The sequence below is a fragment of the Lepidochelys kempii genome, chromosome 2 (genome assembly GCF_965140265.1).
Source record: "Lepidochelys kempii isolate rLepKem1 chromosome 2, rLepKem1.hap2, whole genome shotgun sequence".
NCBI lineage: Eukaryota > Metazoa > Chordata > Testudines > Cheloniidae > Lepidochelys > Lepidochelys kempii.
In genome coordinates this window covers 110,376,976-110,402,996 of record NC_133257.1, presented here as the reverse complement: position 1 = coordinate 110,402,996, position 26,021 = coordinate 110,376,976, and the positions used below count along the sequence as shown (strand labels likewise).

The window sequence follows — 26,021 nt, the reverse complement described above, 5'->3', positions numbered from 1 at the left end:
ACCCCGCTAACAGTATTCTTTAAAGACAAGGTTACCCTTGGGTCATACCCAGAGTTCATCCCCACGGTGACCTCGTCTTTTCATATAAACCATCTGATCCACCTCCTGACGTTTTACCCTAAGCCTCATCATGATAACAAGGAGGCTATACTGCACATGCTAGACATTAGGAGAGCCCTGGCCTTTTACCTGGATAGGATGAAGTCCTTTAGGAAATCTTCTGAGTTTTCCCTTTCCATTGTGGAAAGGTCTAAAGGCACAGCGATATTGGCCCAGACACTCTCCAAATGGGTCTTGAACTATATTAGACATTGCTATCATGTTCTCAGTGTGGTACCTCCGTCTGCAATCTGTACACACTCCACAAGATCAGTTTCCTCCTTTGTCGCCTTCTTCAAGAATGTTCCTATCTTGGAAATCTGCAGGGCAGTGACCTGGGCATCTGTGTATACCTTCGCAGAACATTAGTGGAGTCTCTGCTTCCGATGCTATCTTTGGCTCTGCAGCATTATCATCCATAACAGACTCGACTCCAAAGTCCCAACTTCCCATGGGGGATTCTGCTTCACTACTCGAAGAAGAGAGTTACTCACCTTGTGCAGTAACAATGGTTCTTTGAGATGTGTGTCCCTATGGGTGCTCCACAACCCTTCCTTTTCCCTTCTATTTTGGAGTTCTCAATAGGGACTCTGCATCAGAGAAGGAACTGAGGGTGGTTTGCTCACGCAGTGCTAGTTAGCCTCGAGGCAGAGCACGAAGTGGGGGGAGAGTGCATGTGTGGGCCAGACTCTGCTACCAAAGATCTCTGATCAGAAGTGCAGGAACGCAGACATGCCTACGGTGGAGCACCCATAGTGGGGACACATCTCGAAGAACTATCATTACTGCACAAGGTGAGTAACTCTTTCCGTATTTTAACCTCAGGTCCTACATCATTTTCACTGGCGTTGCCTACGTTACACACACAGTTGCTATTAACCTTTTTGGTGAAAACTGAAACAAAGAAGTCATTTAGCACTTCTGCCATTTCCATGTTTTCTGTTATTGTCTTCCCCCCTCATTGAGTAATGGGCTTACCCTGTCCTGGGTCTTCCTCGTGCTTCTAATGTATTTGTAGAATAGTTTCTTGTTACCACTTATGTAGTCTGACCTCATATATCACAAACCACTAGACATCACTCAGGTATCTCTGTATGAAACCCAAAAACATTAGACCAAAGTGTCTACATTCTTAGGAGACTTTACTGTGTGCCACAGGCAGAGAACAGGAGAGACTAAGGTGCCATTGGGGCCCCTGCAATAGCAGGGAATTGATTAGATGAGAGATGCCCATATGGTCCCAGCTGGTGAACCACACCTCATTGCACAGAAAGGTGAAAAACCCCCAAGATCCCAGCCAATCTGACCTGGTGGAAAAATTCCTTGCTCGCCCCAGCTCTGGTGAATTACTGCGACCCTGAGCATGTGAGCAAAACACAAGCCAGGCATCTGGAAAGAGGATTCGCTGTACCATCCTAGAACACTGGTCCACCTTGTCTTGTGTTCTGTCTCCAGCTGTGGTCCCTGAAGCTTAATTGGAAGGCAAAACCAAACTCTTCCTTCTTCCCAGGGATCCATCTAGTCAATTGTGCACAGTGGGAGGGGGGAGAAACCTCCCTGAGCTATTCAGGCAACTGGTTGAAGTCCTGAAGCATAAGATTTGGTTTATCATTCTCTTTATGCAGAGCTGCACATGTTAAGAACATCTTGAGGGCAATGCAGGCAATCCAGTTCTCCCCTGGGCCTGTGAAGGAAGTGGATGATTGGGAGTAGGGGTGGAGATCTTATAGTCATAGATTCCAAGGCTAGAGGGGATCACCAAGGCCAGACAGCCCACTCCCTACCCTCCCTCTCCAGGCTGTAGAATTCCCCCCCAGAAGCTGGATTAAAGTTTTTTAGGAAACAATCCAGTCTTGTCCTAAAGACTTGAAGCGATGGTGAGTCTGCTGCCACCCCTGGTAAACTGCACCAGTGGTCAACCACAATCCCACCAAGGAACTGAATCTCATTTCAGGGTTGAATCTATCTAACTTCAACCTCCAGCCACTGGATCCTGTCTCACACTTGTCAGCAAAGTCAGAAAATGGTGTTAGGGATGAGTTGTGTTCTTACTTTGAGTTTAGGGACAATTGTGAACAATGTTATCTCCAAGGAGCATAGCTTCTATCTTACTTATTTGGCTGCCTTGGTATGAAATATTTGAGTGTTTTAGGAGAGAATATGGGTTACGTTAGTAGGAAACCTGTGGTGAGCTTACTATGAAATAAACCGCCCGTAACATGGAATATATGGCTGTTCTAGTAGGAAATAGGAACCTACCTTTGTAGGAAATATGCTGTTGCCATGGTATGAAATGTATGAGTATTTTCAAACAGAACATGTTGCTAATTTCATATACACTGTACAAATATGAATGTTTAATAAATAACAGTACCTTATAAACTTGGCATTTAAAAAAGTGTACACCTTATTTGGAACATTGTAAATGAAAACAAAGTTTTTAAAACAAAAGTGAGCATACCTTTTTGCTGTAAAGGTCATACATATGTGTATGTAGGGCCTTACATTGTTCTCTGTATCTTGGGGAGTGGCATGGTGGTAGAATGGCATCTCCCTAGTTTGTGATGGAGTTAAAGGTATCTCCCAAAGCCAGCATTTTCTTTGTTGTTTTGTGGCACAGAATGCCTTGAAAGACCGGTTTCTGGGTGAGGTTGTACTGAATGATCTGTTCCACAATTCAGATATTTTCAGAGATAAAGGGCTGCTGGGGACGCACAGGTTGTGACATAAGGCACAGAATGTGGCTGAGTCCTTGAACACAGGTGCCTTAGTCTGCAGGAGGATGATCTTTCCAGCATATTCAGCACCTGTGTCTAAGTTTTTTAGCCATTTTTCTGTCCTCCTCCCTCTTCTTTTTGTCATGCTTCAGGAGCTCTTCCCTCCACACATCTTTCTGTCCCTCTCTTTGGATGTGTTCAAGAGCTCTTTGAATGCCCTCTCTTGAGCACCTATTTCTGCTATATAGGACAGGCATTTACTTTGTTAGCATCCTGTCCTTGGTCATTTCAAAGTCTCAGTAGTTATGGGGGGAAAAAACTAGTTGTTGTTCCATCTGTAGTATTTATGCCAACAGTGATTAAAATGTTGACTCTCCCCCCCCCCGCCCCGATGTTGGAATTGCAATCCCTTGGGCTTTTTTGTGTTTTGCTTGGACATGGTAAGACACTTTCAAATTATTCCCATTTTGAGTAGGATCATTGGCCCTGTGGTATGAAGGCAGCAGCAGGGAGTTACTTGCTCCACAACTAGGAGGATAATAAATAAAAGGTGCAGACTGGCATGCTGCTGGCAGAGTGGGGGTGGGGGGGAAGCATCATTCAGCCTAGTTAATTGACTTTACACTTCTGTAGGTTGTGCTTACTATGGAGCAGCAGCTTTCAACCTGGAGTCCGAGGTCCCCTGGGGGGCCACGAGCAGATTTCAGGGAGTCCACCAAGCAGGGCCAGCATTGACTCACAGGGGTCCAGGGCAGAAAGCCGAAGCCCTGCTGCCCCAAGCCCCGCCACCTGGGGCTGAAGCCTGAGCAACTTACTTTCACTGTGCCCTGGTGGCCATGAGCAGTTGCCCTGCTTGCTACCCCCTAATGCTGGCCCTGGCTTTTCCATGCAGAAAAACAGTTGTTATAGTACAGATGGGCCATGGAATTTTTATAACATGTTGTGGGAGGCCTCAGAAAGAAAAAGGTTGAGAACCCCTGCTATGGAGGATGTTACACTCAAGTGTGTCCACAAGAATCAGAGGAGGAAATTTTTCAGAAAGGCAATGGACAAACTGGAAAAATATGCCATGCTACTATGTGCCAGAATAGTGACCCCAGAGCAGGTCTAGCAGTGGAAGAGATCCACAAGCTATCTGAGATTGCTCTATTGCCATGTAATCTCAGTGCTAAATTGGAGTATTACCTTTGTCTTAAACTTTCTTTTGTAACACCCAAGGATCAGCATAAAGTGTACTGCAAAATAAATATGAAATTCACCCACACTGGAACTACTGCAGAATTCTAAAGTACCTTAAAATCTTTCTTTTTGAGATGTTGATGTAGCATGATTTGGTCAGTTTACCTCATAATAACTTGCATTGCCTCAAGGCTGATGGCAGTGATGAAACTAAGATCCAGAAACTTTTTTTTGCTTTCTTTTCTGTACGTGGTGGGTTAAATTCTTATAGTGCTTTACGTTTAATTTTTGTCATGTTTTTGTACCAAGCCTTGTCTGAGTTAGCTCATAATGACTCACATTAGCTAAAAGTGGAGAGGGCAATAATAAAACTGGGCATTAATAAAAGTGAATCCATTGCTTTTTTCTTTTCTGTATTTCCTGCTATGATAAAAAGTGCTTTTCTTTTAAAACTTACTAACTCCCATGGTGCTGCTGTCTTTGGTGGGGGGCATACTTAGGTAGGGGAGGAAACAACAAACACACCATGGTAAGGTGTGTGGGAAAGGAGGCAGCAAGATAGTGGTGGCTGAGTTAGCAAAGGGGGGGGGGGGGGAGAATGGCTGAGTTTATATATTCTTTGCCATGGCCTCCATTTTCACCAAGAGGGATGGGGGTGTAAAAGTTCAGGTGGCAATGTGATTGTAGACAAATATTATGGCATCCTTATTGTACTCAGAAGTAAGTTGCTCAAAACCTCTTTCCCATAAATTTATATAAAAATATACAATACTTAGTGTTCCCCTCCACAGTTTTTCTCTCCTTGTGATGCAGCAGGAACATCTGGCTGTGATTCATTCAGCTCCTGAGTCTCTGGGACTGAGTCCACTTCTGTATCTGCCATAGCAACAGGATATGAGGTTCAGTATAGCTATCTGCATGCTCCGCATCCTCTCCACTGTCAGCAGGGTTTTCTTTGGTGTCCACACAATACAGTAGCTCAGTGATGGCATCTCTCCCAGATATATGAGAGTCACTGTAGCCACAGAACCTCTAAGATCTCTTTATACTCTTAGCCCAGCTGGATCTCCTTTTCCTTAGTGCAGCACTGGGTTGAATCCCTGTTGTGCTTTCTCTCCATTTGTTTGGATAACTACTGGTATACTTGTGTGTTGTGGTGGTTCTACTTCAGATGATTACACACACCTCTCTCCAAAGGGCAATGAAGTGGAAATCTTTGTCACAACAAGACCACACTGATGCATGAGGTATGACTGCCTAATCGATGATCAGGAGAATAACACAGGTATCTGAAACCCACACAAGGTGGAATTGCAAAGGAAAGACTGGCTGCATGCCAGTGATTAAACTGCAAGGTGACAGCCAGCCAGGGTAATTCTGGAGCAGTAGAAGGCACACAGGTAAAGAGGCAGGCGACCCAGTTAGTCAACAGAGCAGCATGGGATACCAGCAGGATGACTTGGCAGTAAAATTGTGTAGCATTTGCCACAGAATGGAGATGGAGATGCACCCACACCTACTCTACTGCGATGAGGGAGGATTTCACCCTCAGCAAACACGCTTCCAAAGTAAAGTTGTTAATGCATATTCAAAGGCCAGATTCGCAACAATATATTTTGTTATATATAAACAATAACTTCAGTGTGAAACAATCAAATTTGTGGTGGGTCAACTTGAAAGTGTAGACCAAACCTAAATCTAGTGGAAAAAACGCACTGGCCTGTTTATGGCTACCCATTTGGCAGATTAAATTTTACAAGAAGAGAATTCAAATAGTTGAACCTTAACCTTTTTGTAATTCCTTAACATTCTGAGAAATTTATATATTGGGTGAAGTGCAAGTAGACAGTTTGTTCTTGTGCTACGTGACTAGTTGGAAACCTCAAGAAAAAGTGTTTAAATTAAAAAGAGGGAAATATAAAAGCCTTTAAATACTATTAGGAATAGTCCTTATCAGCATTTCACCTCTAGTTCTATCGCCAACCTTAAGCTTTTATTCTGTTTTCTCATGGGCTGATTAAAATGATTGTATATGATGTATGGTTAAGATTACACTGTATTTTAAAATATTAGTTCATACCGAGTCTTGCTAGCACTGTATGACTTCATGATTGCCTTCCAGATATTTGGTTTAAGGCCCAGACACTCTCCATTAACCCACCCTCTTCCTCAGTCCACTCATATCAGTACCAAAATTGGGGCTAGATTTTGGGTCAGGGAAGAGGCAAGGAGGGAACTGCATTCTTTAAAATATATACATATCTTTGAGTTGTAGCTATGTTCTCATTCTCACCCTCCCCACGTTCTTTAGTCAAATTGGTCTACAGATTGACTGCATTTTGAAGTGAGTCATGCTCCTTCCTCTTGTTCTCACCATCTTTACATGGACTGTTTTATGCCATGACATGCCCTGAGTGGAGGAGGGGTAACTGTCCCTTGGTTTCTTTGTGACTGCCTCCTAAACTGAGCCCCACTTTATGCCAGTGCTTCTTGTAAGTGCTGCAGTAATTGCCTGGGACAACAGCCTAGAGTCCCATTCTGCACCTTGGTCCTGGCCTGCCGTTGCCTGTTTGCTTTGTCATCCTTTTGTTCTGGGCCCTTCTTAAATCCATAGATTTGCCCTTAATTTTACTCCAATTCCAAAACTATAGAAATTCTTGATATGTGAACCTTAGGGGTGTGGGAAGTAACTGTACAATTCATCTGAGTGTTTCTTTGTACAAGCAATTAATTACTCTGGGCAAATATTTATACTTTTTTAAATCTTTCAGTTAATAAAACACTTAATCCATAGCTCTAGGTGCTGGATAACAAGTAAAAATACAAAAGCTTTATTATTTCAACTAATTTACATGCAGTATTTTAGTACGCAAATAAGAAATCCGTGTAGAAGTTGTGATTTTCAGTAACTAAAAGTGAGAACCAAAGTGTGCAGACTTTTTTTTTTTTCTTCTTCTTCTCTGTTTCACAGATGAATTGATCCCTGTTGAGGTTAACTGTCTTTTGTCAATATTTGATTTCACATACTTCTGACTGATTTCTAGCTCATCCTTTCCTTTTCCAGATTTCTGCAATAATATAAATTAATTGAAATACTGTCTAGTTTTACTTTAGTTTCTGTAAAGACGCTATGCTGAAACCCTTTAGCTTTCTTAGCAGTATTAAGGGACTCACATGGTATCCTACAGTAACAGTACGGTTAGTGGGGCGGGGTAGTTAGTGTATCACTTTCTTCACCGGATGAAACCACTGTCTACAGCTATATTAAATGACACATCCCTTTTTGAGACTAATATCCATAGAGCCACCTTTTAAAAGTGATATGAGGTGGGGAGAAGGGGGCAGAAAATTTTTTATCTTCAGAGGCAGGAACGTCATCTGCTCCTTCAGATTAAATGGAAGTTCTGACCAACATGTTGCATGCAGTCTCAAGTTTCAGTGTACTTGATCTCAGTCTTTGATCCTGCAGTTTGACATCATCTTAGTACTGTTCCTTTATAAAATACTGATATAAAAATTTGACTACCAGGCTGAAAAATTGTTTTTTAGTGTAATTTTGGTTAATTTTAAATTTTGGACACTTTCTTGTAGTTGGACTTCAAAAAAAAATCTATCTAAATTTATACTGATTAAATGGTATCCTTTACACTTGCTTACAAAACCCTCTTGTCCGTTGTATTTTGGACAGATTTAAAATTTTCACATTGGAGTCCTTCATATATTGGGGATTATAGACTGGCCTTGTAAATCTGATGCCTTTACATATTTAATGGAAAACTAGGTTTTTCCATTTACGTTATTTGGAATAGTTATGTTGACTCCGTCTTGATCAGTGTCTCAGTAATGTAATTAAAAGTCCAACTCCTAACCCCTTTGTTTACTGACTGATGCTTCAGCTTCTTTGTATCAGAAACTATGGCATTCATCTTTGAAGTGCTGAGGTTCCATCATAGATTGTCAGCACTCTAGGGGTGTGCATGGGATACATCAGACATCACTGGAGGGAATGTTTTTGCATGTAGCGATACATGAGGCAGCAGGGAAGCAGCTAATTGTTTGTGGTGATCGGGAGACGTGACGGGAACCCTGAATTCCCACAAGAGAGCATGTTACATCTATGATGTACTGGTCACTTTCAGGCCATTTAGCCCATGGCCAGTTAGTAGTTATAATTAAAATATCTAGTTAACTTGTACTCATAATAGAAAATTTATCTGAAAATCAGATGTATACAAAGAGAAAAATGTTAAGAACAAGCTTATTAGTATAGACTATTTTCAAATTGGCCTACGGAATATTTTTTTTTTTGTTCATTAGCTACTATGCCTTGATTGATTTATGTATGCAGTGTTGTAGTCGTGTTGGTCCCAGGATATTAGAGACCCAAGGTGGATGAGGTAATAGCTTTTAATGGACCAACTCTGAGTACCTTCCCAGACCTGTGTAGCTCAGAAGCTTCTCTCTTTCACCAACAGAGGTTGATGTAATAAAAGATATTACCTTGCTTACCTTGTCTCTTTGATTTATATTATGTGAACTAATTTGAACTATTCTCAAAACCACAATAAATTGAACAATTTGCTTGCTAATAACATAAGAATGGCCATACTGGGTCAGATCAATGACCCATGTAGCCCAGGCTTCCAACAGTGGCCAATGCCAGGTGCCCCAGAGGGAATGAACAGAATACGTAATCCTAAAGTGATCCATCCCCTGTTACCAGTTACCAGCTTCTGGCAAACAACATTCAAAGACCATGATTAGGGTTATTAGACTGACTTTAATAAATGTCTTTTAAAAATATACATTAATGTTTCTAAATCTGTATGTCTATAAATGTATGTATTTGGTAAAGTAATTTCTCTGCATTTTCTCAAGGGGTTGGTGGACTCTCCAGGGGTTCATCTTTCTCTGGAATTGCCTTCTCTTTAGCAAAGCTGCTTTGATTTCCCCCTCTTCATAGCAACAGTTACTGGCCTAGTGAAGCAAGGCCCTATTGTCAACTTGATGGCCTCCATTAGAACTTTTATATAAAAACTGAGATGTTTGAAGGAGAGGGAACTTGTTCCAAAATTATTCCTGCCTCACGGACAAGTACCTCATCCATGATACACCAGATCAACAAATACATTGGGAATGTCTTTCCTGTTTTGATTGCACTGCCACTATGCCAGTTTGCACTGCCAGTGTCTGAAATGATCTCTCAGCAATTTATCTGGAACTAGATTAATCAGAATAGTGTTTCTTGGAAATGTCTTTCATCTATTTTTGTTCTTGTATTGTAAAAGAAAGATAAGTTTGTTTTTATTTTGATTTTTACAGTTACATGGGAATTGGGCTTTCTGCTCAAGGTGTAAATATGAACAGACTACCAGGTATGTTTAATATTTATGTGTTTGATTTTAGAAACAATTAAACAATATAATTAACTTAATGGTTCTACAATATAGTAAGTAAATATATTTTGAAATGTGTGATCCTGATGAGCATCGACAATATGTTTAGCAGGGCATAATACTATATAAAGACAGTCCTTGCTGCTATGTAGAGCTTTCAGCCGAAAAAGTTAATTCTTAATCATGGTCACTGTACTTTGGCTCTCAGGGCATGAAAATCCAGGGTGGATAAAAGCAAATAACATTAAAATCCCTATTTTTTAATTTTAAATATGATCTTTTGATTTAAAGTAAATACAGACTTATTTTTAATAATCTGTTTAAAATTTCCTTCGCAATTGGAAACCTATGTTAAAGTCTCTGCTTATTATAATATATTAAAATGATTTAAATGAAATATAAACAATTGGCACTAAACATGTACTGTTGACTAAGTTTTGAAGTCAAACTACTGAATAGGTAGAAATCACTGGTTAAGAATCTGGGAGCAGTCAGTTCAATTCACTATAGATTATGCTTAATTTGTTTAATAAATGAGTTAATTTTAAATACAAAACTTTTTTCTTATATATCCAGAACATTTAAAGTAGTTTTATTTAATTAAAAAAATAAAATGCCATTTTTGTGCATTTTAGTTGAATTTGAATAGAACTGAACACAAATCACAAGTAAAAAATCTAGTAAATAAGAAATCCATCATTCACCATTTTCTTAACTTACATGTATTCTAATTTTTATTTATTAAGCGATGTAACTGGATCAATATATGTTTTAGATATAGTGTAGCCTGCTAGTTAGTGAAGAAAGCACCGGATGTAGTGTAAGAGCTATATTAAGTTGGTGTGAGAAGATAAGATTTACTTAGTGTTTTAATGGTTACTAACCTTGCTTTAGGAAAATAACATACAAATGCAAAACACAATTAAAACTGATTATTTAAATCAGTGTTCCCTGTTTTCTGATTTAAATCATGATTAAAATAGCTCATTTTTAAATCACTGACTTAATCAATCCAGCCTGTTAATATCCATCATACTTTTCCTATTTAGAACGCCACCAAGACACTTCAGCTACAGAACAAATACAAATCTGGTAAAGTAAGCAGTTGTATGAAAGCCTGAATCACAAAATACTTCCTTGCTCAGCAGATTTGTAGTACGTCATTTTCTAATAGCTAACAGAGATGCCCTGCTGTAATCAAAAGTATATCATTGTTAAGAGTAGAGCAGAACATCTACTCTTGTCCCAACATGGTTTCCTTATCTATTTTAAGACTGTTAAGGAATGCACAGTATGGTGCCAACCACAGGTGCCGGCCTTCAGTTTTCCCTGTGGGTGCTCAACCCCTGCTCAGCCCCGGGTCTCGCCCCACTCCACCCCTTTCCCCAAGGTCCCACCTCCACCCTGCCTCTTTCCATCCGCTGCCCTGAGCACACCCCGTCCCCACTCCTCTCCCTCCTTCCCAGTGTCTCCTGCATGCCGCGGAACAGCTGATCCACAGTGGGCCGGAGGCGCTGGGAGGGAGGGGGAGGAATTGATCAGCGGGGCGATCAAAAGTATTACCTGCTAACTTTTTTCCATGGGTGCTCCAGTCCTGGAGTCACCCACAGAGTCAGCTTCTGTGGTACCAACACTCTCATGCTTAACTGTGATCACACAAGTAGTTCATTGATTTTTCAGGATCAGGGCCTATATGTTAATACAAATACATGGAATATTGTTGTACAGTGTCAACACATTGTGACGTGTTAGTGTATACTTTACCTGGCTTTTCAGATATTTTAAACTTAGCTATTTCAAATCATATTGGCCTAAAAAAATCCTATTTTTTTAACTTGTTTTTTTTAATAAGAAAAATAGTAGTAATCCTATGGCTGAGATTTTAAGTGCTCAGAGGCTAGCAAAACAAGTTAGTTCTGACAGTTAGTTCTGATCCTGTAGTGTAATATATAACATTTATTGTCTGTGCTGTCAAATGTCCTTATATGTACATGCAGACAAAGTATGGCTGTTGTGGGAACCGTAATTTCCCCGAATTGTAGTGTGTTTACGTTTCACCTAAAATGTTATGTTAAAGCTTCAGTGTAATACAGTAAGATTCTGATCACTAAAATAGCTTCCCTTTGAGTAGGACTAGGAATGCAGCTCCCATTTTTGAATACATAAGAAATAGGAGACAAGACTTTTTAAAAAAACTTGGTTAAGTTTAACCAAATGTAGATAATGTTAAATTAGCCTTACAGCATCTGTAGTCTCCAGTTTCTGATGCATCCAAACAAGTTGCATTTTCAGTCTAAACCTCCCGTCAAGAGTACAATAATGCCAGTGTCCAGTGATGTGGGTAGCAGCTGTGAAGTCAGTGGATTATTGGTGGGTATTCAAAATTATGAATAAGAATAAAGAATTCTCAAAGGTATTACTAATTCATGTAGCTTTCCTTTAGTATAGTATTTTTGTGTTGAATTTTCTGAAAGGCCCTTAATTAAAGTGGTGTCTAGTGAAGCCATTATATTTAAACAGTGTGGGTTAAGTCCTAAATCAGTACAACCAAAGTATGAGAGGGCTTTTTTACCATATTTTACTGACCTTAAATGCTTTGTATTGTGAATTTGCTGCATATTCTTCTGTTAACTATTTTCATAAATTTTACTTCTCCTTAAAGTATGGCCAGTGTAGATCTCCGTATTCAGGATATGCATATTGCCCTAGTTGCATGGAACCCCATAGAAAGCAATGACCTGTGAAGGCAGTGCACAGGCTCCTTTATATACCTCACTGAACATTCAGATTTGCAAAGGAGCCATATGCCCTACTTCATCACAGTTCCTTTCTGACTGTTTCTGCTGTGAGTGTGGAAGACTTTTCTTCTCTGTACCTCACCACTATTGTTAGATTTTTTTTATAATTTAATATAGTAAGTACTGTTAAAAGCTTTAATATTCTGTTTGCCTCTGTGACACTTTGTAGATCAGCCTAGCCTGTTGCATTCGTTAGCAGTTTATTTTTCCCACTTCTTGTTGAATTTCCTGGTGAACTCAGATGTGTGGGGGTTTGAGCAATGCTCTTTCTTCAATCTGAGCAATGTTCTTTCTTCAGTATGAAAATGTTTGGTACCTCTGTGAAGCTCTTATCTCTCAGGATGATTGCCACTTTTGATCAGACTCATCTGAGTTTATTGGGTGTGCTTAGAAGAAATTTGAGTAATCTGACTAATCTGGTACCTGCAGATCTGAAGGGCCTGCAGTCTAGCCTGCCAAAGGAACAGAAGAAGTACAGCCCCATACAATGGAATGGTATTTCAGATGAGTTTGATGCCAAAAGGAAGCTAGGGATCTTTAGAAATCTGTGAAGGTGATGCCTCAATACAAAGCATCTTAGTTCCTTGTGTGTCACTTCTCTTGGTGTCAATTGCTCAATCAGATCTGCATGCCCTATGCAGTATCCCTTGAGAGGAACTGTGTGACCTTTGTAGGTCTGCGGGAGGAATCCATTCTTGCTTCCCCTGAGGAGCACAATCTCTATGGAAAGTGCTGTTTGCCTTCCAAAAATTCATTTGTTCCAGTGTCTCTGGTTGAGAAACTAGGAGCTGTTCCATACTGAAGTTCCGCAGAGGTCAATTTACTGAGAGTCAGGCTTGAAGAGATTTTTGAAATCCGTAATCTTTGCAAATTTTAACTGCAAAACACTGAACTTCGAACGCAGATTTTTAGATCTTATGGCTTCTATGTAACGCTATTTTCTGCACAACAGAAAAACTTGAATCTTTTGTGATAACAGGCCCTCAATGTGTAGTGAAAGGCAATACCAGATTGTCTTGAGGGGAACACCTTTCAATTTTAGTATCAGTTGTGATTATGAAAAATGCATTGGGCACAGGTTGGATGGATGAGCTCACTTGGACAATCTCACATCTGGGTTTACCAGTACTAATTCCTAGACCATGTGACCTTTATCTAAACCTTCTGTTCCCCTCTGAACTCTTCAGAATCTTCATTCATAACTTCCAGGTCAGGTTTCTTCACAGGATCTCTCAGCCTGGCTGCCTAATTGTGCTAAACCGCTGAGTTTGGATACTGATCTCCCCCTGGAAGGTCATTAGGTCTTTTTAGAGGGTCTTAATGCTTCCACAAGAAACAGCTGTGGACAAAGCTTTGTTAGTGAATCTCCAGTAAGAACTGCGCCATTGTCTCCCACAGTTCCTTACATTTTGGATTCTCTCTCAAGCACTCTCGATTATCCTTGAATGCTGATAGGGTCAATCTGAGAGCTGTATTTGCATACCATTTGCCAATACACAGATACTAGCGCCCCATAATTAGCACATCATAGTTCAGAGACTTTTTTAACAAAGAAAAGACTATCTCATCCTCCTAAGCATTTAGGAGCCACCACCTTCTTGTAAATTGAATCTATATCAGTTGAATCTTTACGAGAATGCTTTTTGTACCATCTAGCCATACAGATTGCATTTTAAGTGGCTATAACATCAGCTGGGAGAATGTGAGAGATCTAAGCTCTGGTGACTGATCCTCATTATCTGGTGTTTCAAAGGATAAAGTGGTCCTGCATTCTCAAATATTTAACTAAGGTGGTCTTGAAATGTCTTTTTAAATCAATCCATCAGCCTCACTTTCTTTCCCTAGACCTCATGACGTGATAGGAGAAGCCAGGTTGCATAGTCAGTGTTAAAAGGAGCCCTTTATCTAAACAGGATTAAATCTATATGCATGCCTCTCAGCACTGTGGCATCTGCACGTAAATTGGGAGAATATGCATCTCTGCTCAGATTCATAAATGGATCAGGCTTTGTATCCAGCTATATGAAGCCTGTACAGGTATGACAACAGCTGAAGCCTTTTGTAAAATATTTCACCAGGTTCAGAGTAGCTTCTGCAGCATGTCTGAAGAATGTTCCTGTTAGAAATGTGTAAAGTTGCTACCTGGAGCTCAATTAATATATTTACACATCATTGCTCTCTTTAGAGGGCAGCAGTTATAGAGCTAGTACTCAGCTTTCCTAGATGTTTACCTCAATGATAAGTATTCTTTTAAAAAAAAAAAATCCTGAAAATTCAGGAGAGCAGTCCTGAAACTTTAATTCTGTGACTCTTCCTTTGACAGTTACTGCTGGGTAATCTCCCATGAGCGGGGCTGTCGGATAGCACTCAGGAGAATGAAATTACTCCCAAGATCTTTAGGGAGATTGTCTATAGATCCACATTCCAGTGGAGTAGCCAGGTGGAAAAAACGGTGGGGAGTGAGAGGAGATTAAAAAAGGTGCCACTCCCTGGTACTCACCTGGCAGCGCTATGGGACTTCAGCGTTGGGTCCTTCACTCGCTCCGGTCTTCGGCACTGAAGGACACCTCCCCACCTCCCACCCCGTGCCACCGCAACGCTGCCGAAGACCGGAGCGAGTGAAGGACCCGACGGCGAAATGCTGCTGAAGTACCGGGAGTTGGGTGCCTTTTTTATCTCCGCTCTCCCTGACCTGTCGCCCAAGACCCAGAGCCGTGTGAGTAAAAATTGTAAAGGTGCCATGTAATTAAAAAGGCGCCACTTCTGCTCGGTGGGTGAGTGGCCGCTGCCCCACTCCCCCCCGTAGCTATGCTCCTGCCACATGCCCCGCTTATTTGGAGTCCGTTGGAGTTGCCGATTACGTGGAATGAAACTGGGTTGGAATTGAGATTTGAGCTCCTTTATATACCCTTGCATCGGATGGTCAGATCTGTAAGGGAGCATACCTGATGCTTAGAAGGTCACTCCTTTCCAGAGAGTTTTTTGTGTTTGTACTGAGGGAACGCTACAGTTGCTTCATATGTAACTTTCCTTTTGAAAACAGAAGAAAGTGTGCAGTTGTGTGAAACTTATTTATTCTGCAGCTTCTCCACATGCAGAATTAGGCCGCCTTGATTATATTGTGTTAATGACTTTTTTCCCCTGAGTTCACTTCTGCATTTGAAGTTTTCTAGGGCAGCAAGGCTAGTAGTACTACAGTCTGTGGGCTTGGCTATTATGTGGAGGTTGTGCTGCTTCCTGCTGAACAACAATTAAGGATGTTCAAGAGTGGCCGTGACTTTCTCCAGAGACATGTCTGGGTCTTTAGACAGTCTGAATGGGACAGTGACGTGTGCCTTCAAGTATGGATGTTGTAAAATGTGGGAAATTAAGAGGAAACCTCATTATTTTATTGGGACATGCCAGACATGCAGGTAGCTTTAACATTCAGACAGTGGATCTGGTCAGTTGTAAAATGTTGACAATTTTGAATCTCAAATCTTTTAAAAAGGGAGAGGGAATTGACAGTCTTTGCCACACTTTCCCTTTTTTTCTTGACTAGTCTATTTGAAATAGAATTTTATGTTCAACCATTTTTGAAAGAAGATGATATTCAGGTGAACCAGAGCATTTTAATTTAGCACTTTCTGTCTTATGTGTATTGGTAACGGTTATTTTACCGTTTCACAGGAATAATGGTGAGTGTGATAATCAACCTTAATAAAAAAACTGCTTGGGTTGTAACAAGCTAACTTTTGCTGTATATGTTTATTTTTGTCTATTAATTTGTAGCGGAAACAAGTGAATAAAACTTGAAATGCTTTGTTTTAGGTTGGGATAAACATTCATATGGTTACCATGGAGATGATGGACATTCATTTTGTTCCTCTGGAACTGGACAACCCTATGGCCCAACATTTACAACTGGTGATGTCATTGGTTGTTGTGTAAACCTTATCAACAATACCTGCTTCTACACAAAGAATGGACACAGTTTGGGTATGGAAAACAATCACTGCTAATGATAGCTGATGTCAACAAACCTAGTGCAGTTTTTTGTATGTTTAAAATCTTAAAATTGTATTAAGCGGCCCCTGACATTGGAGTTAAGATTCATAAGCACCTTAAATATGGACTGATTTTTTTTAAATGGGTTTTATACTGCAGGGCTTTAAACTAGCTGATAAGAAAAATGGAAAAACTTATTAATGCAACATTAAAACCTTATACATGAATTTGGAGGGTTTGCCCACACCATCTTTCCCAGGAGATCTGCATATATTTCAACTTGTGGTGACTAAGATCTGGCATATGAATTTTCTGAAGGTCTCTAGTCTTCAATTGTTGCAATTAAATTCAAGCTTATATTTTTGAATTTTTAATTATATACTGTGTTACTGTTAGATGAAGTCTGCTAACAAATCTAATTACCCTTTGTCCCAGAGCATAGGAGAATGCATTTCAAATAGTGCGTGTCCCTTTATGGACAGCACACTGCCAGTAGCTCCATAACCCTTAAATCAAAGGGGCTTTATCTTAAAGCATATTCACTTATCTCACCTGGAAGAAAGATGATCTCTCAAGTAACTAGTTCCCAAGCCATTTAGAGCTGGAACAAAGCCACAAGTTAGTTACATAGGCCATCCCAAATTTATGGCAGTTAACCCTTCACCGTATGTTTTAGCATCATGTCTCATTATACCACATTGTACAGAAACTTTGAGGATGAGCACAGCAGGGATGGGTGGTGTTAATCCTGCATAAATTACCTGTCTGGTAGTTTGCACACACTTTAGTGCACAAAGATATTTTTCTTTCCTCATGTCTTGCATGTTTGTATTAGCAGTGGGTTAAGGAGAGGGTTGTGGCTTGGTGAATAGGTTTTGGAAGAGTGTTGAAATAGGGGCTAACAGAATAAGGCTTAGACAATGTGAGAAAATGACAAAGGGGAAGAAGAGTTAAGATGTCTTTTGTTGGTAGGAGTGGGACTGATAAAGAAACTGGCTGTAGATTTAGGCAGGAGCTTAATATAGGCCTTGAAGGGAAGAACAAAAAGCTTATTTAGAGTGATGGAAAGCTGCTGGGAGGCTGCAAAAGTGAGGGGGTGGAGTATTAAGATCAGGGCAACATATAAGAGATCATTCTGGAGAAATTGGAGGAGGAGGTGACAGTCAAGAAGTCCAAAGAGGAAGAGGTTCCAGTAGTCAAGGCAAGAGAAGATTAGGACATGGACAGCAAGTTAGCCTTTTGGATGTGATGGAAGAATTAGCAGGATTTGGTTACAGTTTGGGTGGGAGAAAGACGACAATAGGAATCAAAAGTGATCCTTATATTGAGGGCCTCCATGGTGAAGGATGGAGATGTTAACGGTGGTGGAAAATGGGGTTTGATTTAGGAGGAAAGATTAGAAGCTTTGTTTTTTGTCCTAGTACATTTGAGATTATAGTGGTATAGCAGATGGAGAAATAAAACCGAAGTAAACTTGAGTTGTCAGCATAGATGGACAACTAGTAGCAAGGTTAAAAATAAAATCCTTACAGCATGAGGAGAAGGAAATTATGATGCACCCTATGGGTTTCAGATACAGAATTTCACTTCTTCAAAAGAATCTATTTGAAATTGGAATCTTTTTCTAAAATTTACCTAAAGCACTGGGAACATATAAAGGTTAGATTTTTTTTCCCCTTCCTAATCCCAGCAAATTACAAAATTACCCTTTTTATCATTTATCAGGTTTTGTCATTTATCAGCTTCTCATATTTTATAACTAGATACTAAAATACCTGGTTTGACTTTATCTAACTCCAATAGAATACTTAGTTTGGATCAGAACTAAATTAATTTTCAACAAAGCCTCTGGTAAATATGCTACTTCTGCTTTAATTTTTGCAAACAAGAAAAGTACAATGCATTGCCAGTAGGAGACACTTCTTTGCAGTAAACTTTCATCTTGTTATTATAGTTGCATATGACAGACCTTGTACATTGCCAGAATATTTTACGAAAATGCTATTGGTACTTTTTTCCGTAGCATTTAAGACAGTCAGCTGTGGCCAAAATTTTCACACTTGATTGCTTAAAGATAGGCTGTCAGATCTATACTTAGTCCTATATAACACTGGTAAGAGAACATAGCTTTAAGCTACCAAGTTTCAAAATATTGGTCTGCATATTTTTGTATGGTAGTTTAATGTTTATCTTTTGAAAATATTTCTTTTCTATTTGCCATATACTGACCTTTTGGTTCCTGTTACTACTATACTAACTTGTGCAGAAGCATTATGGATGTCCGCATGCCTGTCATATTTACTTTTGAGGCAGGTCTGGGAAGTTTTTGCAAACCTGTAACAGATAACTATTAGAGAAACTAAATATTTAGCATCTAGATATTCCCTTCAACAATTATGAGATCTGGCAAATTTAACTGACTACTTGACTGCTCCTGCATACTAAATTAAAAAAACAAATAAACCCAAAACAAAAAAAGCCTCTAGGAAGTTACTTGCTCAACTTTTTCCAGTACATTTTGAATACAAATACATGAAAAATTATTTTTAATGCATCTCTTTTTATTACAGGTATTGCTTTCACGGATCTACCGGTAAGATAAGTGGATTTTCAAACAGAAAATAAATTTTTCTGTATACTATAAATAGCTGTTTCAGATGTACTGATTGTTCTTTTCTAGCTTATACTTCTTGGAAATGTGCACTATGCCCTTTTTATATCATTTTATCTGTCTAGTTTTCAGTTTGACAAATATTACTGAGGCAAAAACTTGAAACTCAGTATCTGTAAATACTAATACTGAAAAGCAAATAGTTACTATTTTTTCTCTGTTCAGATTTTAGTATCAGGGCATTTTCTTGAGGATTTTGACCAGACAATCAAGATGAGAATGTAATACATAATTTAAAAATTTTATTTATATACCTTGTTTGATTGTCAACTGGTTGTGAGATAATCTGTGAACAATAATGATAAAGCTAACTTATTTTATATTGTCATAGTTTTATGCCCAAATACAGAAGTATGTGTGTCTGTGTGTTCATTCTTGAGAATACCTGAGTTGGAAGCACAAATGTCCATTGTTCAGACACAAGTGGTGGCTGCATTATATGCAAAGGCTTCTTAAAACACCAACTTTTGTGTGTGTAATATCAAATTTAGGCATTTCCTCCAAGAAAGGCTATTTTTAATGTGTGTCAATACTAGTCACACTAGGCTTTCTAATTGTAATTTAGTTCATAGTACAAAGTATGTAAACTATTTTAAATAAATTAAAAATACCTTAATATGGTGACATTCTGCATAAAATTCTATAAGCTCTAGTTATATTTTGATTGGATTTTTCTCCAGCAGCATTCTATATGAAAGGCCCCCCTGTACTATGGTTACACCATGTCGTCTCTTTTTTTGCCTTTCTGTCATTCACGTCATTTTCAATCTGGACTTTGGTGGTGTTGTGATTTAGAGGACCATGATTAAGACACAAAATCCTATTGGAGGGCATCATTGTGCCATTAGGTCCTAAGAGAAAAAGCTGAAGAGACGCTACTGGCATCCAAAAATTCACTCTGATCCTAGAACGCATTAGTGCTGGCAAAACAGATTTTACCCCTTTGGGAATTGGGACCATATTTTAAAAGTTCACTGTGAAGGCCAATCTCTGAAAAGAAAATAGAATTTAGAAGACAAATGCTTTTGAAGTCGTTTTAGATACAAATCAAAGAAATCATGGGAGTTTTAGTGAACTGTTATGGTTCTTTGTAGGCATTATACTTGAATTTTGAAGCTAAGGAGTTTCCCCTAGCTCAGTTCTTACCTTAAACATTGCTAAAACATCTGAATTTTAGTGGTGGTACACCTGAAAATGGAAATGACCCACTTTATAAATTTGTGTTAAATTTTTTTGCTCTTGTTTAGAAATCAATTTTTTTTAAAAGTCCAGGATTATTTAACTTGGAGATGCATGTTTTCAACATAAAATTGAAGCCAAAAAGTGTGAAGTTAACCATGCTTTAAAAATTGCATTTGTTAGTTTGATGAGGAATTACCAGTGTTGAGGTATGGATCTCAAAATAATGGGCAGTGTTTTATTTCCTCTCCCACTGGTGACAGAGTTGTATGTTGTCCTATTGCTGAGGTTGGTATCAGTTACTAAAATTTGACTAACCACTGGGAATGCTAGGAGACTGAGTACTACTTCTCCCCAGTGATAAATGTGGGTGGGGATGTTGAAGGTGATTAAAAAGGGGGGGGGGAATCTGGAGTAAAAGGAAAAAGTATTGATTAAAAAAAAAATCTCTTGCAGCCAAACTTGTACCCTACAGTAGGGCTTCAAACACCAGGAGAAGTGGTAGATGCTAACTTTGGGCAGCATCCATTTGTGTTTGATATTGAAGACTATATGCGAGAATGGAGAACCAAAATTCAGGCTCAGATCGACAGATTTCCTATAGGAGATCGGGAAGGAGAATGGCAGACAATGATTCAAAAGTAAGAATTAGAGGGATTTTAAAGACTGTATAATTAAAATTCTCTAAAAGGGATTTTAAAATGGGCATTTAAAAAAAAATGTTTGTACGAAATCCTAATTAAATTCAAATAGTTGGAATAGTTTTAGAACAAATATAGACCCTTCTTAAATGTTCATGAGAACTTTGTATTTTTCCTGTCATATTTGAAATGATGGTAAAAAATGAAGCGCATTCTTTGATACAGTAATTACAATTACCACTAAGAGTCATCAGGGCAGCTTGCTGGTATATAAAATTAGTAATAAGCTATATGACGTTTGACTTCTTGGTCACCAGTTCAAATGCATCCTTGATCAGTAGTGACCGAAAATTCATTCTGTTGAATGGCCATCGGGATGGCATATGTAGAAATCTCTCTCAGTTCAGTTCCTGGTAGATAGGTATCTGTATCAAAGAAATAACTGTAGTTGTTTTCGTTTTTAAAAAACTACTACAACAACTTGACATTAATTGACACAGATAATGGCTGTCTCAGCGGAGAAGCAGGGGACTGAACGGCCTATGGAGATTAATAACTATTTATCTGGCACCCCAAAGCATGCTAGGTGCCTCACAAAACATGGAATACACTTGGTCCCTGCCCCAAAGAAAAGTCAATCTGAAATGACAAGTGAAGTTGAATGCAGAGGGAGTGGATATGGAAACTGATACACACAGGTTATGGACATAGACTTGTGAGTTGAGGTAGTCTATGTGGAATGGCTATATATGTATTTGTATGTGTGTATATATTTATAGCTATTGAATATAAATTTTTTTGTGCCTAACTCAGGTAATTAAATTAAAAATGCCTGAATTTCTCGTGTATTTTCAGTTGGATATGGTTTTTACTCAGTGCCAATATTGTTTGTGTTATGTGATGTGGAATAGTAGCCGTTTCAGAAGCAAATGAAGCGATCCATATATGTAACTTGTTTAACTTTGTAAAGTATTTTGGGATGAAATTTGCAATTTAAAAATTGCCGCTGCTCTCGCTTGCTCTCTCCTAGCTTCCCCCTTCTTTCATAAGCACTAAATTCACTTAAACTAAAGAAATCAGATCTTGAAAACCTATTTTATGGTATTCTTTCTTTCTGCACTCACAACGTTAGTAGAACTTGTAAATTTGGCTGTATTAGTCCAGCTACTTGCTGGAATGCATTGTTTACAACAGTGTTTTGTATTAATGTGGCATTAATTTTAATTTTTTGAGCAGACTCACTGGCTGGGGGAACATCACAATGAACACATTTTGGTCTTCAAGTGAATGCGCACTATATTGTTAGTTCACCACCACCTGACACCATTTTGTCGTCTTTCCCAGCCAAACAAGCATTTTAATTTTAATAAAACTACTGAAGGGGCAATATAACTTACTTTGTCATTCTCAGTGTACTTAGATTCAGAACCTTAAATACAATATTTAGGATCAATTACAATTCATGTGATTAAGTGAATTGTCACAAGTATTTGAATTTTTTTACCACCATGCAGAATCAGAACCACTTGCCACCACGATTGTTTTCTGCACCAATGTTTATGCTAAAAATCTGTTAAAGGCTTTTCCTTTAGGACCTTGATCTTATAAACACTTATGCATGTGCTTATCTTTATGCACATGAGTAAACCCATTATGTCATGTTTAATTTATGTACAAGGACTTAAATGTTTGCAGGAGATCAATAGTTGGGTTATAAGTACAAATTCATACCAATGTCACTAGCGAGTGCAAGTCAATCGGCTACTCTGTAGCTTGTTTAAACTGGGTTGGTAGTCTGTCTAGTTGCCAGTAGACACGTGTTGGTATCGACACAGTCACAGATTTCCTTAAACATGGAGTCTTCCCTCTTACTCATAAGGCATGTCTATACTGGCCCCCCACCCCAAAAAAAAAAAAAGGAAAGAAGAGAGACCACAGCAGCAAGTCTCAGAGGCCGGGTCCACTGACTCGGGCTCATGGAGCTCAAAATAGCAGTGTAGGTGTTCAGGCTTAAACTGGAACCTAGACTCTCAGACCCATCTCCCTCACCCTGTTTCAGAGTCCTGGCCCCAGCCTGAGCCCAGATATCTACTCTGTTTTTAGCCCTGTGGCATGAGCCTGAGTCAGTTGACCTGAGACATGCTGCAGGTCTCTTTTGCAGTGTAGACATATGCAGAATTTCATGCCAGTTCTGGGTTGTGGAACATTTTTGGTGCTGTTTGGAGAAACTCTTATTGCTACTGAGCATACTGTATCTGTTCTGTGGATTAATACAGGATTTGGCCTCACAAGGCTTTAAGTCCAACATGTTTCATGAGCAAGGAATAAATTTTAAAAAATCAATATGTAATTTGATCATAACTTGGGTTAACAAATGGGGTTAGTTAAAAAAAAATCCAATTGTTTCTATCTAAATTGAAATGTTAAAAAAATAGTTTGGAAAAACAAGTACAAGTAAGAATATGCTCTAACAAGGAGCTTAGCTCTTCTGGGAAGGAAATCAAATAGATTCAGTTAATGTATTCATGACTAGATGGGATAGGACATTTTTATATGTTGCAAATATATATTTCTGTTTTAGGTATCTTACTAATTCCACTATTTGCTTTTGTCAAGCAAGTGATTTTGTTTGCTGAGCTGTCTTGAAATTTGAAAAGTGTCTTCAGTTTATTTTACCTGCATAATGGTGTAAATGATGTTGCATATTTTAACTGTTTTGAATTCTCTTCTCAGAATGGTTTCATCTTATTTAGTTCATCATGGGTACTGTGCAACAGCAGAGGCTTTTGCCAGATCTACAGACCAGACTGTACTAGAAGAATTAGCCTCCATTAAAAATAGACAAAGTAAGGCTGGAAAGTACACTGCATGCTTTTTAAAACAAATTAACTTTAAATTGTCTCTTATATTAAAAACAATTCCCTACAATTTAATCTATGAAACTTCATCGTGGAATGTCCTTTCAACAATCTTACAACATTATAATTCAGTGCATTAATGCACAACTATAGAATCATAGAATATCAGGGTTGGAAGGGACCTCAGGAGGTCATCTAGTCCCACCTCCTGCTCAAAGCAGGACCAATCCCCAACTAAATCATCCCAGCCAGGGCTTTGTCAAGCCTGACCTTAAAAACTTCAAAGGAAGGAGATTCCATCATCTCCCTAGGTAACACATTCCAGTGCTTCACCACCCTCCTAGTGAAAAAGTTTTTCCTAACATCAAACCTAAACCTCCGCACTGCAACTTGAGACCATTACTCCTTGTTCTGTCATCTGGTACCACTGAGAACAGTCTAGAGCCATCCTCTTTGGAACTCCCTTTCAGGTAGTTGAAAGCAGCTATCAAATCCCCCCTCATTCTTCTCTTCCGCAGACTAAACAGTCCCAGTTCCATCAGCCTCTCCGCATAAGTCATGTGTTCCAGTCCCCTAATCGTTTGTGTTGCCCTTCGCTAGACATTTTCCAATTCTTTCACATCCTTCTTGTAGTGTGGGGCCCAAAACTGGACACAGTACTCCAGATGAGGCCTTACCAATGTCTAATAGAAGGGAATGATCATGTCTCTCGATCTGCTGGCAATGCCCCTACTTATACATCCCAAAATGCCACTGGCCGCCTTGGCAACAAGAGCACACTGTTGACTCATATCCAGCTTCTTGTCCACTGTAACCCCAGGTCCTTTTCTGCAGATTCTGCAGAATCATGGATTCTTGAGCCACTGGTTTGTTAATCTTGAAAGTACTGTTTAATTTTGGAACTAGTTTAATGAAGAGGAATGTTATGAATTACCTACCATGACACTGGTGTTCGAAAGGAAGGACACAAACATGTTTGGCGTTATCCTGGAACAAATGTTAATGGTGTGTCTAGACCAGTGGTGGGCAACCTGCAGCACGCGGGCCATACACAGCCAGTCAGGGTAATCTGCTGGCGGGCCACAAGACAGTTTGCTGATTTTGACTGTCCGCAGGCATGGCCACCTGCTGCTCCCAATGGCTGCGGTTCGCCGTTCCATTGGGAGCTGCGGGCTGCCGTTCCTGAGGACGGTCAGTGTAAACAAACTGTCTTGCAGCAGCCTGCCAGCAGATTACCCTGACAGCCGCAGGTTGCCCACCACTGGTCTAGACTAATGTTGACAATCACGTTGACAATCAGCTCTGGTTTACTAGTCAGTTAACTTGAATGGGACCACAGACGTAGACTTTGCCTTGAGTAGGAAAAGTGGTAGAGGCTTAGCTAGCACGTGCTGTTTAGATGCAGATTGCGTTTGTCAGGCTTACGGTTGGAAAATATCAACACTTTTAGTTCAGTTTTAGCAGGATGAGTTGTAGTCTAGTCAGGAGCTTAGGCTGTAAATTAAATAGGTGAAAATTAAGTTAAGGTGTTACTCTGATTTTCATTAGATGAGGGGTCACATTTAGGTTGGGCTTAGCTAGCATATTAACTAAACACAATCTAAACTTGACCATTTTTCATAGTTTAGATATAACCTGGTATTCCTGGTCTTGCAAATGACAGCAGTGCAGTGTGGGCATACTTTATGAAGACATATCAGTTAAAAATAAAATACTCACAACAATGTTACCTAGGGAGATGGTAGAATCTCCTTCCTTAGAAGTTTAAGGTCAGGCTTGACAAAGCCCTGGCTGGGATGATTTAATTGGGGATTGGTCCTGCTTTGAGCAGGGGGTTGGACTAGATGACCTCTTGAGGTCCCTTCCAACCCTGATATTCTATGAATGTCTTAATTTTTAATCTTCCTTTAAATGAGCTATTTGAGTAACTGGTAGTTCAGTGTGTTTGTCAAAGCAGCTGGCAATATATAACGTATATAATGCTCATAAATATCTGTAAAATAAATACAACTCTTAAAATATTTCAAAATTTCCAAGGAAATGAATGCATTTCTTTCTGTGAATTTTTTGGTAAAAATCCTATTGATTCATGTTGGTGGTATTTTTAATCATTTAATGTTGTATACGAATCCTTACACTGTGCAAGATTTAACCTTACTTTTTTGTGCTTTGGTGAACAGGAATTCAAAAATTGGTTTTAGCAGGAAGAATGGGAGAAGCCATTGAAACAACACAACAGTTGTATCCAAGTTTACTAGAAAGAAATCCTAATCTCTTATTTGCATTAAAGTGAGTCTTCAGGTTATGTAGATGTTTGTCTATAGATAACTGTGTAGTCTTAGGAGATATTACATAATTAATTTTGTCCTGTGAAAGCTTTAAATTCAACAGAATTTTTAGAAACTGCTTATTTAGTTAACATTTCTGTGTGCTAGATCTATCTTCTAGATCAAATAACTGTAGATTGTCGTCAGGGTCCTTTGTATTCTGCAGCTC

The 26,021-nt window shown here is 39.2% G+C and overlaps 1 protein-coding gene across 3 annotated transcripts in view; it reads left to right on the top strand.

Annotated features, from left to right (window-relative positions):
• Positions 1-26,021, top strand: part of RANBP9 (RAN binding protein 9) — a 71,590-nt gene that overhangs the window by 19,807 nt on the left and 25,762 nt on the right. For all 3 annotated transcript variants that reach the window (XM_073331931.1, XM_073331932.1, XM_073331930.1), the window contains exons 3-8: positions 9,318-9,370; positions 16,000-16,167; positions 18,747-18,769; positions 20,483-20,667; positions 23,401-23,513; positions 25,706-25,814. In XM_073331931.1, coding sequence (XP_073188032.1) covers positions 9,318-9,370; positions 16,000-16,167; positions 18,747-18,769; positions 20,483-20,667; positions 23,401-23,513; positions 25,706-25,814 — 651 coding nt within the window. The remainder of the gene's footprint in view (positions 1-9,317; positions 9,371-15,999; positions 16,168-18,746; positions 18,770-20,482; positions 20,668-23,400; positions 23,514-25,705; positions 25,815-26,021) is intronic.